Source organism: Camelus ferus, chromosome 11 (assembly GCF_009834535.1).
Source record: "Camelus ferus isolate YT-003-E chromosome 11, BCGSAC_Cfer_1.0, whole genome shotgun sequence".
NCBI lineage: Eukaryota > Metazoa > Chordata > Mammalia > Artiodactyla > Camelidae > Camelus > Camelus ferus.
Genome location: NC_045706.1, coordinates 7,149,713 through 7,168,359, shown reverse-complemented (window position 1 = coordinate 7,168,359; position 18,647 = coordinate 7,149,713). Strand labels below are relative to the sequence as shown.

Genomic DNA, 18,647 nt, shown 5'->3' with positions numbered 1-18,647 from the left:
CTCCTCGCCCCTCTACTGTGTGTTGCTTATCTGCATTTTGCATCGACCAAACCTCCCCAAATTGGCAGAAGTTAACTGCTCAACCACAAACAGCAACATTTTCTAGCACCACCAGGACAACTTCTTACTCTTACAAGGGGCCCATGATCCACCACTTGCTAGAATGTGTAAACTGTCAATAATACGCCATCTAATGTACAGCCCTGTCTCAAAAAACTTGTATAACTGTGTTGACTTCTAACAGGCAGAATGGTTTTCAGAGTTTTCTGAGAGGCTGTTCCCGTGTTATAATCCTCAATTTGGTTTGAATAAAATTTTCCATTTCTTTCTTAGATTGACTGATTAATTTTTCATGAACAAGAGAATGAGATAAACATATAATTACAGATACAGAAAAACATCCAAACTATACTGTTTGGATGAAGAAAACAAAACAAAAGGTTGCATAAAACCATGAATAAGGATACTTTAATAAAAATGGTAAATAACAGTATACACATGGGAAAAAAGCAGTTATTTTAATAGGGGAGAAAGTAGAGACTTTCTTTTTATAATTTCTGTTTTTCTAGAGATTACCAGATTCGCCCAAATGTTCTTAGGAAACACATGAAAAAAACCAAGAACATTCTCAAGAGAGCTTAAAAATATGAGGTAATTAACACTGAAGTAATCATGTACTGGTCCCAAGGTAGACTTTTTAAATATGAGCTTTATTTTAAATTTAAAGAAAGATTGGAAATAAGCACTCTTTACAAATGATACCAAACACTTAAAACATAATCTAGGAATGTTAAACATTAATTCTTAATTCAGAATAATGACATTCATAGAATTCACCCTGGTGTTGGTCAATATGGAGTCTCCTTAAATCCAATATTTCATATAAGCTTAACCACTAATACTTCCTAAAATTCAATGATTATGATCCAACTTTCTAAGGTTAGGTAATAAGTCTTCTATGCAATACCCTCATATAACTTTTTCAAATACAAACATTTATACCAGCAGGGAAATTATAAAAACATATATAAACTATGCTGAAAGGCTTGATTAGAAGGCCGTCTACATACAGAGAGATGCATCGCACCTCAGAAAGCACATGTGCACACAAAACCCTTAATCAGGCACAGATACCAGGACACTCTCTGAGTTACATTACACAGCAAACGGCATGTTTATAAATGTCATTCTATTACATATGAACTGAATAATAATATATCTTTTTAAGAAGCCCTTGACCCGGGGGAGTGGAGTATGTCTGTGCTAAGCATAGAAGTGCTAAGCATAGAAGCGCAGAGCTTTGCGCAGGATGTCGACGAACTGCCCGTCTCCGGCTGGCTCCCAGGCACCACTGGAAACTGTCCACACCCTCAGAAAGACAGGATGGTCTTGTTAATGATTTCCACGGACTCCTGAATCTCATCCTCCCCGATCACGAGCGGAGGTGCAAGCCTGATGATGTCTCCATGGGTTGGCTTGGCCAGAAGTCCATTATCTCGAAGTCGCAGACACACCTTCCAAGCATCATAATCTGAAGAAAAGACGTCAAACATAATATGCTGGTCAAAGCCAGATGTTTAAACATTCTCTTGTAGCATGTGTGGGCAAGGGCGGCCTGGCAAGATAGAATTCCCAGTGCCTACTCAAGAAAGGCAGCGCCGAGCTGCAAGCTTGCTTTGTTCTTACTCTTCAAAATGAAGTTACTTTTCAGCAATGGTTCGAATGACATGATTTTTGTTAGTTTTTTGTAAGTGAAAAAGACCAAGTAAAAAAATTACATGCTAAGGCAGATGTCATTAATTACACGAGGAATCAGTACAAAAGAACTGGGGAATGATACAGATAAGTAACTGGCACAGAATAAGCCGTACCCAAAACCCAGTGAACCCTACACATTCCTAACCTGGATCTGCTTCCTGAGACTCTCTTCATTTCATTGTATGATTCTCAACCCCGGCTGCATCAGAATCATGAAAGGGCCGTCGCCAGTGCCTGGGCCCCACTCCAGACCCATCAAATCAGCGTCTCCGCACCAAGGCTAGACTTGGATTAATTTGTTAAAAAGCTCCCCAGGTGATTCTAAATACAGTCAAGGTTAAAAATCACTGCTTTAAAAGGAAGAGTTATGGCAAGAAAATCCAGCAAGGAACCCTTAAGGGCTACAAATGATGTGTTAAACACCAAACATTCAATGAAGTGGCAGCTGGGGTTATTTTTATTATCAACATCATCATCATCATCATCCCTCGTATTACTGCTGCTCCTACAGCCTCTGCCGATGTGCAAAGTATTCAGGTAAGGAAGGAAAAGACTGGCAAAGAGCAAGTGGACTGGCAAGTGCACTGCGCAGACTCACGAACAGAAAATAAACTGAAATCTCCAAGCACTGCATAACTAAACTGAGGCAGAGTAACAAATGACTTACAGGGATAAACAATAGGTGGATTAGTTAAATGTGCCTTAATGTATGAAAGAACTATAGTTTTAAACCCATTAATATAAATCAGGTAATACTCTGCCTGGAAGACTTGGTCAATAGGAGGCCAGCCCAGAGTTACAAACAGAGACCTCCAACGACCAGATAAAGTATCAAATGTGTTTTTAGCTCTTCCTATAAAAATTGTATCTGGTAAAACGTCGTCTCGTACCTTTGGTTTCTCTAATAACAACAGCATTTAATAATCCTTTTCCTCTTACAGTAGTTACAATGTCAGAAGGCAGCTTCATGAGTTCATTTCTCAAGATGGAACCCATTTTTTCTGCATTTCCAGCAAGGTTTTCTTCTTCCAAAACCTACGTTCAAAGAGAAATTACACAAACGTTAAGATTGCCTTTTTTTATGTTGTCCTTTGGAGAGGAATGTGAACTATGAGCAAAGGAAGAACATGATCAGATAAAGACCAGAGTAACTTAAATTTCATTTCTATTTTTCAAAGACTGTACCAGTTTGATTTCTAATCAAACATATACAAGCTCAGACAAAGAGCCTGGCTTTAGTCACAAGTCCATGGTCAATCTGATTCCGTGGCAAAAAGAGGATTAAAATTTGTTTAATGCAAATGATGTATTTTCTTATTAGCTGAATAAATGAATGGACTTAATATACTTTAATTTTTGAACTGCAATAGAGTTTCCTCTGTTCTTTTTCCCTAAAAAGTTCATCCTCAGAGATTACACACTAATTTAATGCCTTTCAGAGGCACTTAAGGAATAAGTCTAAAAGCATTCAAGTCCCCACTTTAACAACAACGACAGAAAAAGCCACATGTGCCAAGCCCGACAGGCCAGGCCTGGCCAGAGTGAGAGCTCTGTGAGGACCAGCCAGGGCCTTCGGGCCCGAAGCCCCAGGTTGTCGCAAACTTGGGAAGCCCACGGAGGATTCCTGTCTCCTAGGCCAAGGTTAAATTACTTTTTGAGAATGTCTTGCCCCTAGAATCTTCCCTCTGTACTTTGAGTCCTGTAATACTTGGTGATCTTACTACATTTCTCATTTCACCAGTGGGTTCAAACTCAAGGCTCTTCAATGCCACCAAAAGGACTGGATACCCTACAGCTGCCAGCAGTTCTCACCTCCAGGGCTGCAATGGCCACTCGGCAGCCTAGGGGATTGCCACCATACGTTGAACCGTGCTCCCCTGGCTTAATGGTCAGCATTATTTCATCATCACACAACACCGCGGACACCTGAAAGACACAGAATTCAGTGCTGCCCGAGTTTTTTCTCAGATAAACTACTCTTTTTTATTCCTTTTTAAAAAAATTTTTATTTATTTATTTATTTTCAACTGAAGTCCAGTCAGTTACAATGTGTCAATCTCTGGTGCACAGCACAATCACATGAACTATTCTTATTCTTACCAGGAACACAAATATTTATGAAGCTGAAATTAACTGTGACAAAGTTCCAACCAACAAAAGCTACACATGTGCCACCTTAACTACCAGTGACAAACTGAGTTAACGCCCTGACACATTACAGCCACACCAGGCACACTTTGATGGCACAGAATAGCATTCTGTAACTAAAAGAAAGCTGTATCTGCAACGACATAATTAAGAATTCTTTCCACACTCAAAGTGCAATGCTCTGCCTAACTGCTTAGAAAACAATGTCCTGCACTGCACTTCAGGGCCCGCTGATCCGCACCAATTACTGGCTCTCAATAGCAAACCCAAAGAAAGAACTACAATTAAACATTAATGTTTTCCAACCTCTACATTAGTCCGTCGTGGTTTTGAACAATTAGTTTAAACAATGAGAAACACAATGCTATGTTCCCGAACAATGGGGGAAGAGCATAGGGGTCCACAGGAGTACTCTTGGGATAAAATGTTTGCATGCAAAACAAATGCCATGGAGCAAATCCCAAGGTACACTCAATTCTTCAGCTAAAATTAACTAAGTGGGTCACCCCACGGAACTCTGAAACATTTTTATTACACATATTCCAGGGGACCTATATACATAGCACAGTAAGTAAAACCAAACCATCAGAAAGACATTATCGTCACAATCAGCTAATATAAAAATATCTTAAGGATTCATGAGCAGGGAATAGAAAGAGAGGTTGAACATTCAACTTACAGGGTATAAACCACCAGAAAGTGCCTTTCCTAGAAGGACTAAATCAGGTCTGACATTTTCGTGATCAACAGCCAGCCATCTCCCAGTCCTGCCCAATCCTGTCTGTATTTCATCAGCAATAAACAGAACCTTTGGAAAATAACAAAACAGCATTAATTATTATTTTCATTTCCATAGGGAAGCAGTGATCTTTATTTCACTCTTCCCTGCACAAATCTGTCATTCTGACATTCCCCCAGATTTGTGAAAACATCTGAATCACCCACCCAACTTCAACAGCGTCCTATGAGAATCCTGTGGACACACTAATTACTGCCTGTGTCAGGCCACTGTCTCCCCAGAGGCCCATTCTGCACTGTCCTACACAGTGGAAAGCATTTATGCAAAGTGACGGCTTTGTGGGGTTTGTTTTTTTTTTAATATAATTGCTCTCTGGGAATAAATTAATCCCCTTGCTCATTCCATTAATATTTATTAACTATTTATTTCTTATTAAATACTTTTTAGGTTGGTGGGGAAAGGGGAAGAGAGCTTAAATTCTGGAGCAAAGGGTCACGACAAAGAGTTTGAGAAGGATCAGAGCAGAGGCTGCTGGAGTGGAGGGGAGGCACCAGGGTCAGGGCCCAGTCGGTAAGCTGCTGATAGAGAGAGCGCCCTGGAAGGTTCTGAAGCTTTTAGATGGCGTCTCCCTCTAGTGGAGGGAGGATGTAATCTCCGTGTTTTATCCCATCAGTGGAACCCTTAACAGATGCCGGCAGGCGGGCAGGTGGGCGACCTGGTGCTGGGTGCAGAGCTCTCGCACGCCTATGAGGTAGCCTGGGTCCGGGACGACCACGCCTGCTTCACCCTGGATCGGTTCTACCATGAACGCAGCAACATTGGGATCCTGAAGAGCACGCTACGAAAACAGCATGGATATGTTTTCAGTAACTTCCCTTCCAACCTACCTAGAAACCTGAAATCACATAATGCATGTATTTCCCCACAGAGGATCAGTGTACAGTTTAGGTTTTTGCACTAACTTATATTCTAACTTCAAAGTATACCTTTTCTGACTGACATTCGATTACCAAAAGTTCCAAACACTTCAGCTTTAAGCTACCGCATCTTACATTTTCTAATACATACTTACATGCACTATAAATAAAAACTAATGAAAATGGCCTTTTAAAGAGCCATTCAATAGATACATCAAAAGCGTTCTCTTTTGATTTTACAAGTCTTCCACTGCCTAGTTTTTTGTTTGGTTTGTTTGTTTTCACTGCGTAATTTTAGAAAGCTAGCTGAAAACTGACTAATTTTGTCGACTAAAGTAATTAACAGGTAATACCCAAATTAATACTTATGCAGGAGACAAATCTAGAAGCTCGTTGTCAGGAACAGACCACAGAACCTGGTTTCCCCATGTTGGAAACTGACCATTACAGAGAACAAGTCTGAAGTCCTGGCCTAACTTAAATACAGCCGATTCTCAGTACAGCCACATCTCTGGTTTTTAATTCATACAGTCAACAAATTTAAGTCCTATTTACTACGGGCAAAAGGGCCATGGTGCTCACTGAGGTACCTCAAGGGCAGGCAGGTCATTATATGGAATGATTTCAAAACCGGGCATGAATGGTCCAAAACCATCGTAACTGGTTGGGTCTGTGGAACTGGAGATAGCAGACAATGTTCTACCCCAAAAGTTTCCAGCTAGAAAGAAGAAATAAACACTGATTATTTCAAACAAACCAGCAAATTTAATAACCACTGTCCCCTAAAAATACCTTAGGAAGCTTGATTTTTAAAAAAGCAAAGGTTTGCTTTAGAGAGCCTCCAGGGAGCCCATTCGTTTAAATAAAATCTGACATTGAACACCCTGGTTCATATGATCACTACCGTCCGGCCTCGCAATGACTATTTTAGGCACTTCTCCACCAAGCCTCCCGACTTGATATACAGCCCCTGAGGGCCAACATCTGACTTTTCTTTCAGTAATCCCAAACCCTAACGACTGAGGCATTCAATGCATGTTTTTCTAGACACGTTTACGACAGTGATATGAGAAAAAGACAACCCTTTGTAGAGAATTAGCAGTTTCCTTTTAGAAATCCAACACTATAGGCTAACTACAGTACAGAATGAGTTTTAAATTTCATTTGGATAAAACATCCTCAGGCAGTCCAAATACTTTCAATTTGCCTTCCTTGCTATTATAACCTGTTATGTGCTAAAGGGCAGGCATCTGCCTTTGCTCAGGAACAATTTTTACCCATTAATTTATTTCACTCATCATTTGAGGACCTACCATATATTAGACACTGTTCTAGGCGCTGGGGATAGATTGATGACTGGCAAGATAATTTCAATGTGGTTAAATTCAAGGAAGGAAAGAAAGTAGAATAAGAGAGGGCTGGAGGTTCGCCCTTTTTTTTTTTAAGTATCTTCCCACCACCTCTGCCAGCAGCAACTCAACTAACCTAGTACCAAGTGATTCAAAGTTGGCTTCACAGCAGCTCTAAACATGACTCTTGCAAAGCTTCTCTTCAGCTGCTGAGTAATCCCCGTTTGACTTGTCAACAAGCAAAAGCATATTGATTCTGCCCAGGCTTGTTTAACAGAAAATGCACCAACCAGACCATAAGCCTCTCTCTCCGCTCTCCTCCATGTGGCCTCAGGAGTCTCCTTTCTGCCGCTTACCCTGCAGATTAAGGGACTTGCAGCTGGGGACAGTCTCCACCCACTGACTCACCAACTTCTTTCAATACCCAGCTGAAACACCTCTGCACCCTGTGCTAACATGAGAGAGACTGGACCCAGTCCGTAAGGACGAAAATCACCAGAAAGGCCATTTTGTTTGCAAGAGACAGTGATGTTGTCCTACAACTAAGGCACAAGATTCCAAAGTGGCAGGTCACAGAGCTGTGCACAGACTTTTTCTTCTTCAGAAACAGGCAATCTGTCACTCCCTTAAATACCAACTATGGCTGGCTGTCAGTTGAACTCTGGATTCTATTATATTATGGTGTTTACAATTTACTTGCATGTGTTCACAAGGCAAAATATTTAATGATGTCAACAATCAGGTGAATGCATCTTGACCACATGCAGTGACAAATTTATCCATACTCTATGTTTTTAAAAGCGAAAATCAAAGTTTCTAAAAAGTCAGAACCTAGCCATTGAACATTATTATAAGATCCCAAAAGTTAGACTGTATCATCTGAATTAACTGTTGGTCTCTCCACTCAGTTTTCAAGTCACCCCTCTCCACCACTCCCGGAAATATATCCAGGGCAACTCTGGCCCTCCTCTTCCAACAGCTTCTAACAACATGATACAATAATACATTAAATATTAAGATTCAAGCTTCATATCATACCTAGGACATGGCCCTACCCTAAAATAACTCAACCCCAACAACGTCACAAAAATGCTCTACCAGTAAGACCACCTAATTAACCAGAAAACTGCTATGAAAAAAACCAGATAAGCAGATGAGAAACAAATCAAACAGTGACTCATTTTAAGGCGGGAGGAGCACGGAGTTATTTAGGAAAAAAAAAAAAATCCCATATATGAAGAAATGCTTGGGAATAAACCCAAGAAAGGAAATCCCTCAACTCTATGAAACATTCAGCAAATAACATATATGAGGCAAACATATTAGAAATATTTCATCAGTAAATTAAAATGGTAAATGATATTCTGTGTTTAAATCACAGCAGTTAATGCTGGCTTTCACCTACCTGCAAAAACAATCTTCGCTTTGTATTTCGGGATACCCTTAACAGCATATCCCCATCTACGAGCAAGTTTGCAAGCAGTCTCTCCAGCCTCCACTCCTACAGAAGAGAATATTTTTCACTTTTAAAAAATGTTTACATATCAGAAAATAGTATTTTCTTGGCTACATAACCAAAAAAAGAAAAAGGAAGCATCTTACCTGTATTCATAGGAAGGACTTTGTGGTAGTTGAAGAGTTTAGTGACATGCTCTTCAGTATTCGCCAAGCACATCGTTGTAGAAAGCCCTAGACGTTAAGGTCAGTTTGTCTGCCTGACTTTTCAGAGCGTTCACAATCTTTGGATGGCAGTGCCCTTGGTTGACAGCACTGTAAGCACTCAGGAAGTCAAAATATTTTCTGCCTTCTACATCCCATACATAAATACCTGAAATATATAAGGAAAATAATTTTAGAAAAATCACTAAATTACACAAAGTTCAAAGATTAATAAGATGGCTAGCAAGCCCTCTGAATACCTACATATGAACCCCTATTCAATGCAGAATTGTGGTTAAGGCCTATTTTAGCACAAGCATGATAAACTCTGGTTTATAAGGAATCCTACTTTACCTGTCCAGCTTCAAATTACACGTTTAGCAAAAATAGCAAAACATGAAAAGACTTTATAAATTCTAGAGTGAAACGTTTATTCCTGGAAAAACCAGTTTGGAATTTAAAGTTGGAATTTAAAGTAAGTTATGCAGAACATAAAAGTCACAACTGATTGATTGTAAAAACCAACAGAATGGGAAAAAAATATTTCCAAATCATATATCTATCCAATAAGGATCTAACATCCAGAATTCTTAAAACTCAACAACAAAAAGACACACAACCCAATTAAAAAATGGCAAAGAATCTGAATGGACATTTCTCCAAAAATATACAAATGACCAACAGGCACATGAAAAGATGCTCAGTATCATCAGTCATTAGAGAAAAGCACATCAAAACCACAAGAATAGCATTTTACACCCACTAGGATAGTTATCATTTTTTTAAAAAGGAAAACAAGTATTAGCAAGGATGTGGAGAAACTGGAACTCTCACATACCACTAGTGAGAATGCAAAATCGTGCAGCAGCTGTTGAAAACAGTTTGGCAGTTCCTCAACAAGTTAAACAGAAAATTACCATATGACCCAGCAATCCTACTCCTAGGAAGAGGTGGAAGACAAAAGAAGTGGAAGACAACTGTTCAAACAAAAATCTGTACGCCGATGCTCACAGCAGCACTACACAAAATAGCCTAAAGGTGCAAACCACCCAAATGTCCATCAACTGATGAATGGACAGACATACGGTGTGTTCATAAAATGGAATGTAATTCAACCCTAGACAGCAGCAATGAAGTACTAACACGTGCTACAGCACGGATGGACCCTGAAAACACTGTTATGTGAAAGAAGCCAGACACAACAGGTCATGTATCATCTGATGCCACTTATAAGAAATGTCCAGATAGGCAAATAAATTCCCAGAAACAGAAAGCAGATTAGTAGTGCCAGGTTCTAGAAGGAAGAGAATGGGGAGGGACTGTTTCATAAGCATGGGGTTTCCTTTTGGGGTAACTTTTAAAAGTTCCAGAACTAGCTAGAGGTGACAGTTGTACAATGCTGTAAACATTACTTAATGCCACTCAACTGCGTGATTAAAGTGGTAAATATTATGTATATTTTACAACTTTTTTTTTAGTTGACCATAGATATTAAAATATATTGGGGGCTTAACATCTAACTTTTACCATGTACTTAACACACTGTGTTAGGTGCTTTTGTAGCTTATCCCATCAAAAACCCCCATGAGAGTGCCACCACCCCTACAGCAGAGATAAGTACTAACCAGCCCAAGCTGGCACACTTGGAACCACGACCTGCACCCAGGCAGTCAGATTCTAGAGTGCACACTCTGCTACTATCAGAATATTTTTGCAAACCAAACTGCTTCCAAATTTGTAACTATACAAATCTCGACTTTCATTTGTTCAAAAGGGGATATATCTGTATTACAGTACTGGTTCCAAATAAAATACAGGCAAATGATACAAAATGTTGAATACTCTTATGCATCATCTTCTGGCCCAAAGCTAAGTAATAAACTTTGGTTTTATTCAGTTATCGCTATTATTTCAAAATGTGGATTAAATCACCACTTGGCAACAATCAGTCATCATTTATTCAGGCAAGAATCATTAACAGATGCTAAAAGGGGGAGTAAAAGTTTGATGAGTAACAGGATATTTGCAGCCTCAAACCATGTCTCTGTAAGATATTTAAAAGGGAAAAACAGCCACATTGCAGTGGAGAAACCTGGCAGACACCACCTTACCAGCCAACCTCAAACTGAGGTTCAGTCTAAAAATTATTGGCCTGTACTCTTCAAAAATTTCAAGGCCAAGACAAAGACTGACGAGTTGGTCTGGGTTAAAGTAGACTAAACAGACCTGAAAACTGACTACAACCCATCATCTGAGATTTTCTCTTGCTCCACAGGACACAAACAAAACTGGATCAGGCCTATAGGTTAGATAATGGTGCTGTGCCAATTTCCTGACTTTGATCATTACAATTTGTTATGTAAAAGAAAGTTCTTGTGTTTCAGGGAAGACACACCAAGTAGGGGTATAGAGGTATATAGGGGCAAAGAGGCATCATGTCTGGCAACTTCCTCTCAAACGGTTCGAGAAAAAAATGTGTGTGTGTTTGCAGAGAAAAGATTAAGCAAATGTGGTAAAACGTTAGCACTTGAGAAATCGCAGTAAAAGAAAAATGTTTGTACTGTTGGAACTTTTAAGTCTAAAATTACACAAAGTAAAAGTGAAAGAAAAAAATAATAGCAATACAATAGAACTTTATTTGCACATCTTGCATCCCTTGCTGGCAAGGCCATCATGACAAAGACTGAAAAAGTTCACCTTTGTGTTTCCCACAGCACCTAACACAGCAAGCACTAGACACTCAATCAATGTTGAATTCATCACATTGGCAACATGGAAATTAAATGCATCTGGGAAAATGTATAGTGAGAAAATATAAAAGCAATTTCTACAAAAGCTTAAAGCAAATGAGGGGAGGAGCGTTTAGAATGTACCTTTCCCTCTCTCCAGGGCTACCGGTAAAGGATGGTAGTTGTGGGCACCATATTTAGATTCCCGTTCAAAAATGGAATCAGAAGATGGAGGGCCTTGGACCGTTTTTTTGGTTGCAACAGATGTAGCAGAAGCCACTGAAGAATGAACTCCACGACGAAGGACAGCAATGGTCTGCAAATGTGCTAGTTTGGAAAACATGATGGCCTTCAAGGAAGAATACCACTAACCTGTGAAAAGAAAAGGCAGTGAGGGTAAGGATCTTCCCGGAGTAGGTGTAGGTCAACTTACTATGTGCTGAGCATTTACCACAGTCTGACAAAAGAATCAGAAAAATAAGAGAACTAAAGACCTTTTGGGAAGCTTGAAGGCCAACAGGGGGAACAAGTATGTAAACAGTCACAGGGAACCTGACAAGTGCTAGAGCGGGGTGTGAGCAAAGTGCTACATGCTAGGAGCCCGAGGGCATCTGCAAGGACAGCAAAGAAAGGCAGAGCACCTTCTGTGCCACTTGACAGTTTATAGTAAAGACACACACACACTCTCGCTCTGGGGCAGTCAGGCAAGGCTGACCCGCAGAGGGACTGAAGAGGCGGTACCTAATCTTGGAGACTGAGCAACCATTCCAAAGGTATTTATGCGGGGGTGTGAGACTCAGATGGATTACAGACTAGAGCCCAGAGGCAGAGACCAAATCAGAAAAGCAGGCTGCCTACCCCAGTCATAGTAGCCACGGGGGAGGGGACAGAGGGACTGAGAACTACTCTGCATATGGACTTGGTCCTTACACCTGAAGAGTAAGGAAATCAAGGAAGAATTTGGTTCCTACAAAGATACCAGGGACCATCCTAAGGCAAAAGGACTAGGTGTGGCGAGGGAAGAGTGATTTACTGGGGGATGGGAGGAGCTTGGTTAAGTGTAACACCAAAGACAGAAACTACAGAAGGTAAAATCTGCTATTTAGCCACAAATATCTAAAACTTTCACAGGTCAAAACTATCATAAACAAATGTGAAAGGTAAAAAGACAGGGAAAAAAAGGTTTTGTAATTTATAATAAATAGGCTTTGAAGACCTTTTACAATAAGTGGAACAGACCAAAACCAAAATAAAACAATATATATGAGATGAAAAGCTGCACCTCCCAAAAGAAACAGCCTACTCTGTTAGCATGATTGTTTCTATAACATTAATCCCCAAAAAAGTGCCACAAAGGAGGGAAAAAGGCAATTAGAATTTAGAGAACATCAAACTACAATAAGGTAAGAAGCTTAGTAATAAAACCTAAACATCACTGAGCAAATCTATTTATATATTTCAGGGTCATGGCTTTTCTCACCCACTACCAGCAGTCCTAAAACCAGCCCCACCACCGTGCTTTGTATCCAACTGTACCATTAATAGTCACCATAAGCCATGAAGTGCAGACTGAGCTATGGAAAAATCCAAGAATAAATAAGGAAATTGGGGAAAATACATAGGAATCACATCGGGGGCGAGGGGGTGTTTTTGTTTTGAAGATGAATTCAAGATTAGTGGAAAGTTGCCAAACACTTAATATGTCTATACTTAATTTTTTAGAATTAGTTAACTAGCTAACTCATGTTTCAACAGAACTCTGTCGATGACAAGTCATGCCACGCATGATCTCCTGGCCCTCAATCTGAGCTGCCAAATAGCCGAACCTAATACTTGGAGCTTGGCTTGCTTCCCCTTCAACTTGGCACTACCCAGTAAATCCAACGGAATGTGCCAACTGCTAAACAAATCCAGCACTCTGGTTTGCCAAGACTTACCAACTATCTTTTTTCTTCCCACAGTTCAGATAGAACAGACCCAGGGACAGTCTTCAGAGGGTCCACTAACTCCTGAAAGAAAAAGCAGAATTATATGCATAAGTGCAATTTTTCTAGGGAGAAAGTCCCTAATTTCCACTAGATTTTATTTCAAAGAAGTATGTAGTAATAACAAAAAAACTTACATAAGAATCATTAAGACTGGAGATAGCCACTAGCAAAAGTGCAAAAATTCCGTTATACTAGACACAACTTCCCCAAAACACTACTGCTAAGTCAAAAACATCAATTTTAACCTTATTTCTTGAAGAATTAATACCATTTGACCAACTACAAAATCAAAACAAATTAATTTTTGCCTCGGTCAAATTAGCAGTAAAACAGTGCTACTCAGATATTCTTTGAACACTTTCAGAAAAGAACTGTAACCACAATGAAAGCCTTAGATATGTTTGTGCTCTTAGACCATGAATTTCACTCTCAAGATTCTGTCCTAAAGAAATACTCAGGAATGTGAAGAAATAGTCATAAATACAAGGTGTTCAGTAATATGAGAATGGTTCAACATAGTCACATACACAATATACTGTCATTTAAAATAATTATAGATTTTAATGACACGGGGAGATGTTTTAGGATATGTTTAGGTGAAGAAAATAAAATCCTATATATACAGAAAGGTCAACTTTACAAAAAAATACTATACACAAGAAAGCTCACTGTGGTTATCTTTCTACTGTTCTATACTTTCCATGTTTTCTAATGATCGAGAATTACAATTATAATCAGAAAAAGTTATTAAAAATGAAACTGTCTGCCTAAGTTGTCACATTAGACAAAGAGAAAGCTTAGACAACAAAGAAAACCAAACTAAGACAAAAAGAGGATTTTGAGAAGCTCTGAGAACACGGATTGTGGTTAAAAGAAAAGCAGAAGTCACTACTTCTGGACACACAGCAATTAGGTCTTAAAAGTCATCTCTAAGGGATGGGGCAAATTCTAAAATGAAAACGATTCTCTATGATGATTTTTCTATCAGAGTCTACAGCTCTGTGACTTCTCTAGAAGCTGGCAGAGAGGCTCTGAAAAAATGAGGTATTAAAAAAAATACTATAAACTCTCTAAGTAGCATCTTTTAAGTTAATCAACAAGTTGATTCAATACTGTGAATGAAAGTAATCTTTGAAACTACCTAAATTCAACACTCTCCTTTCATACAAGACATTTGCTCAGCTCCTTTGCAACAGAAATGAGACAAAATATCCATTTACATGCAGAGTTCAGGCAGTTTTATTAAAAAATAATTACAACTTACTGACAAAACAGGAACATCCAAAACATTACTAATACTCATCTTGAAGGTTTTTAAAGATGAACTCTGAATATTTAAATTCAACTGGGGAAAGTCCTGTGGTTTGATGCATCAAATGTACTAGAATCCTGTAAGCACATTTCTATTAAAGAACCTTCTGTGTTCAAGTTACTGTGCTTGGCACTATATAAGAAATATTAGAACAGAAATGAGATAGGCTTAAAAATAGCCAACATCATCAATTTCCTCTTCCAAAAAGGCTTGGGAAACCCGGAGAGTAAGTCCTCAGAGTTTGGAGACCAGGATTTCAATTTTAGCTCGGGCTCTTAAAGAGTATCTTTGTTTGGACAGTTTTGTCAATTTCTTTCAGCTTCAATGTCCCCTTTTGTAAAATGAGGTTGAAGCCATCCAAGGCCATGGCTGAGGACTAAATGAGATAATGTTATGTTAGCACCAAACTTAGCACAAAATGGCCACTCAAATCGTTCTCTCTTCCCTTAAATTCATAAGGGAATTAGCCAATTTCTGCAACATAAAAATCAACAGTGCTAGAGTTTCTTTTTTTTCTCTAAAAATTTTTTTTCTATAGATAAAAAATCAGAAACACAAGAAAATTACTTGGAACTGCATAGTAATCATTAACTTTTCATTTTCTACAAATATTATACATGTTAGTTTTATTTCACCCTTCCCTATAGAATTTTACCACATAAGACCTTCTGAAGATTCCCAGGAAACCTGCAGATTTTTGTCACAAGTCCTAATATTTCAGGACACTTCTTTTCATGCCTACTAGAATCCTTCTAGACTCCTTAAAAGGACAGTAACCATGTCTTAAAGTTCACTTTGCATCTCCAGAACCTAGCCCAAGTTTGGGCATTCCTTGTCTGCCAAGAGAACGAGGTCACTCCTAAACAGACTTAGGACTTCTGAGAGAGTCAAGGGAGCAACAGACAGCAAGGCCGGCCCCAGATATGATTAAATCACCCACCACCCCCATGGAGCTGCATCTAAGAGGAGGCTAGCATGACGTCACCAAGAATAATCTTTCCATCAAGAGTTCACTTCATTAGATTAGTTCACTCCAGGCTGTGCATTTAACACAGGCACACGCTCAGGTCTTGGAGAAAAGGACAATTACTGACAGTAAAAACTTTAACACTGAATGTTTTCAGGAATCCACATAATTAACAAAGTCCTTCTTCAAACTACTATTATTTCCTCCTGATCCATCCTATCTCCACTAGAACACACTTAAAACAGAATTCCATACAAGGCTGTATGGCGAAGAGTTAATTTAGCATACCCTATGAAATACTGTTTTTCTAAATCACTTTAAAAGAAAAAAACTGTAAATTCATCAAAAAGCCACTTAAAATATTCCACTTGAGGAATAAATTTGGTTTTACTACATCTGTCAAATATTTACTTCTCTTGAGGTAACCATTCACAAATACAGTCCTTTTTGAAAAGTTCTGCCAACAAAAGCTTTTTGGGTTTTTTTTTTTACGTAATCTGGCTAAAATTCAACTCAAGTGCGTCACTGGCAAACACCGTAAGCGTTACTACTGAAAAGGGACTGGCTCTATTAGCTCACACCCTCCACACACCTCCAAAATCCATTCATCACTACTTTTAAATGTATGAGATTTCACCCATCCCCAAGAATTCAGTAAAGGGCATAAAATATGCACTCAAATCACTGTAATAAAGGCAGAGTATGGGTGGAAATACAAATAAGACAGTCCTCTTTGAGGAAAAACGTGCCTTTCCAAGAATTTTTACCATTATTCTTTTTGGGGAACAAATCCAAAACTAATCTTGAACACCATGAAAATCTGTAAATCCAAAACAATAAGCTTTATTATTTAAGTCCTGTTTTTTTTAAAAGATTCTACTTTCCTACTTAGATCTTTTTTATACTCAGGAACCATATTCTCTGAAAACAGAACCAGGATATTCCAATGAAAGAAGTCTATTGTTTCTTCCAAATGGGTAAGACGAAGAATTTGGATTACATACCTAAAGAACAGCTCCAGGCTCAGGTCGAGAGAAATAGTTTATCTTCAGAAACTCTTACAAACCTGAAAAAGAGATTCAGAATTGAGAAAATGGAGTTTAGTAATTTCTTAAAGCCACTTCGTTCCAAAGTCACTCCTTTTCCCCCTTAATTTATCACCTTAACTTGTCAAAGAAGTAAAACTGAACACTAAGAAGGTGAGAGATACAGTGACAAAGGGAAGAGACTGTAGGTCACTGAGGACAAGTGTACCACCGAACTGAACCAGAATTTATTAACGCTCAGCACTGCTGCCAAAGAAGCTCAAGGGATGAAGTCTTCGCGCTGAAGCCCTGTTGACCCCATCCCCTGACACCACGTAACTAACCTGCACGTTACTGTAACGTAAGGCTCTACGTCCCTAATTTTTTATTTGGACAAACGCTGGAAGGTTCAAGGAGATAGGTTGGGGGAGGGGAGAGATGGGCAGGTTGGCGGCAGGTCCTGGGAGCTGACTGGGAGGACTCGGACCCCTTCTCAATAGTCTCCATCGGGTCCCTGGCCCCATAACAAAAGCCACCGTTTACTGAGCAGTCCAGCCAGTATCCAGGATGCGCCCTCCTGGCCGACATCAGGAACCCGGGGTGCCTGCGGGGCCCGGAGCCCCCACCCCACGCGCCGGAGCCCTAAACACCTCCTCCCCGGAAATGCGGAGGCGCTCGAGAGGCTCGGTTCCGAGGCGCAGAGACCCCGCGGCTCCTGGGGCCGCGGCGCGGGCTCGGGGGCTGCAGGCCGGGAGGGCAGAGCGCCGGCTCCCCTGGGCCGCGCGCCAAAGGACCGGCCCGGCTCCGCCCGCTCTGGCAGGCGGAGGTGCCACATCCACAGCCTCTCTCTCCTGCCTCCCCCGTTCCCGACCAGGATGCGCCGCGCCCCTGCCCGCCGGGACTCTGCGCGGACGCGCGGCTCTGCGGCCCCGCGGTGCCCACCGCCCGCCGCGTAAACCGGCTTCGGAGGCGGAGCCTGCAAGCCGGTCGGGGCCCAGCGTTCCCTCAGCCCTCTCCCCCTCGATCCCCGGACCGGAGCCGCCCGAGCCCGCCCGCCTCGCCCGCCGCAGTCCGCGGCGCCCAGGAGTCTCCCGAGCCCCAGCACCACGGCACGGACGCGGATACCTAGGGGCGCCTCCGAAGCCAGCCGCGGACACGCGAAGTCAACTGAGCAGCAGAGACGACGGCAGCGCGTCACTGAGCTTAAGACGCTGCCTGTGCCCCGCCCAGGGACGCCCTCGCCGCCCATTGGCTGGCAGTGGAAGGCTAGGCCCCAGTCGCCGTGAGCCCGCCCTCCGCCCTGCCGCCGCGAGTCGCCGGCTCTGCTCGGGACCGCTGGTTCGAGCCCCGCTCTCGCGTCCGGGACCCGGCTGCTCTGGACTGCCGTCAGGTCCCTGCGCTCGGGCGCTCGCCCGGCCAGCGCCCTTTCCTCTGTCGCTCACTGCTTGTCCTTTGCTAGCAGGAAAGCAAGGTCCGAAGGGTTGAAACGTCGATTGGGCCCCCGCCTCGCGGGGCTGGACGGCAGGCTGGACCTCCAGCCCTACGTCCCCCGGCCTCGCTCGCAGGCCCTCGCCTCGCAGAGCCTTCCGAGCGGCGCCGGCCCAGACAAGGGGCGGCGCCCATGCCGCGGCCCTGGTGTGCGGCGGCGTTGTTGCGCCTCTGAACCCACCCCCAGAAGCATCACTGCCGCAGGAATCAGTGCCCACCTTCTCGTGGCTGCTGGTGGACACTGAAATGGCGCCAACACAATCTGTAAGTCTGTCCGCGCCACCCTCCACAACTCGTTAGAAAACGCAGAACTCAGAAAGTATAGGCCAGGAGAATCTCATGCTAGACTCAAGAGGGCCTAGGACAACGTTTAGTCTACACCATTTGGGGGAGACAGAGCTGGCAGGGAGGGAGCGACGTACCTGGGGTTATCCCACAGGTGAGGGAGCCCTGTGAGCCGCCCCCTTCTCTGAGGGCAGTCGCAGACAGCTGAGGGGACAGAAGACTGCAAGTCAGCACCATGTTCCGTTAGAGCACCCCGATCCGTCAGGGTCCCACCCGTAAAGTG

General features: G+C 41.7%; 1 protein-coding gene across 1 annotated transcript; it reads right to left on the bottom strand.

The window, feature by feature from the left end:
* Positions 1 to 451: 451 nt before the first annotated feature.
* On the bottom strand, positions 452 to 17,809 carry OAT (ornithine aminotransferase). The gene is given in 13 exon segments (XM_032490694.1): positions 452 to 1,531; positions 2,649 to 2,793; positions 3,571 to 3,684; positions 4,586 to 4,714; positions 5,361 to 5,483; positions 6,153 to 6,280; positions 8,317 to 8,412; positions 8,514 to 8,568; positions 8,570 to 8,739; positions 11,444 to 11,671; positions 13,237 to 13,308; positions 16,571 to 16,632; positions 17,717 to 17,809. Coding segments are annotated over 10 exon segments (1,320 nt in total). The 5' UTR covers positions 11,643 to 11,671; positions 13,237 to 13,308; positions 16,571 to 16,632; positions 17,717 to 17,809; the 3' UTR covers positions 452 to 1,370.
* Positions 17,810 to 18,647: the final 838 nt, after the last annotated feature.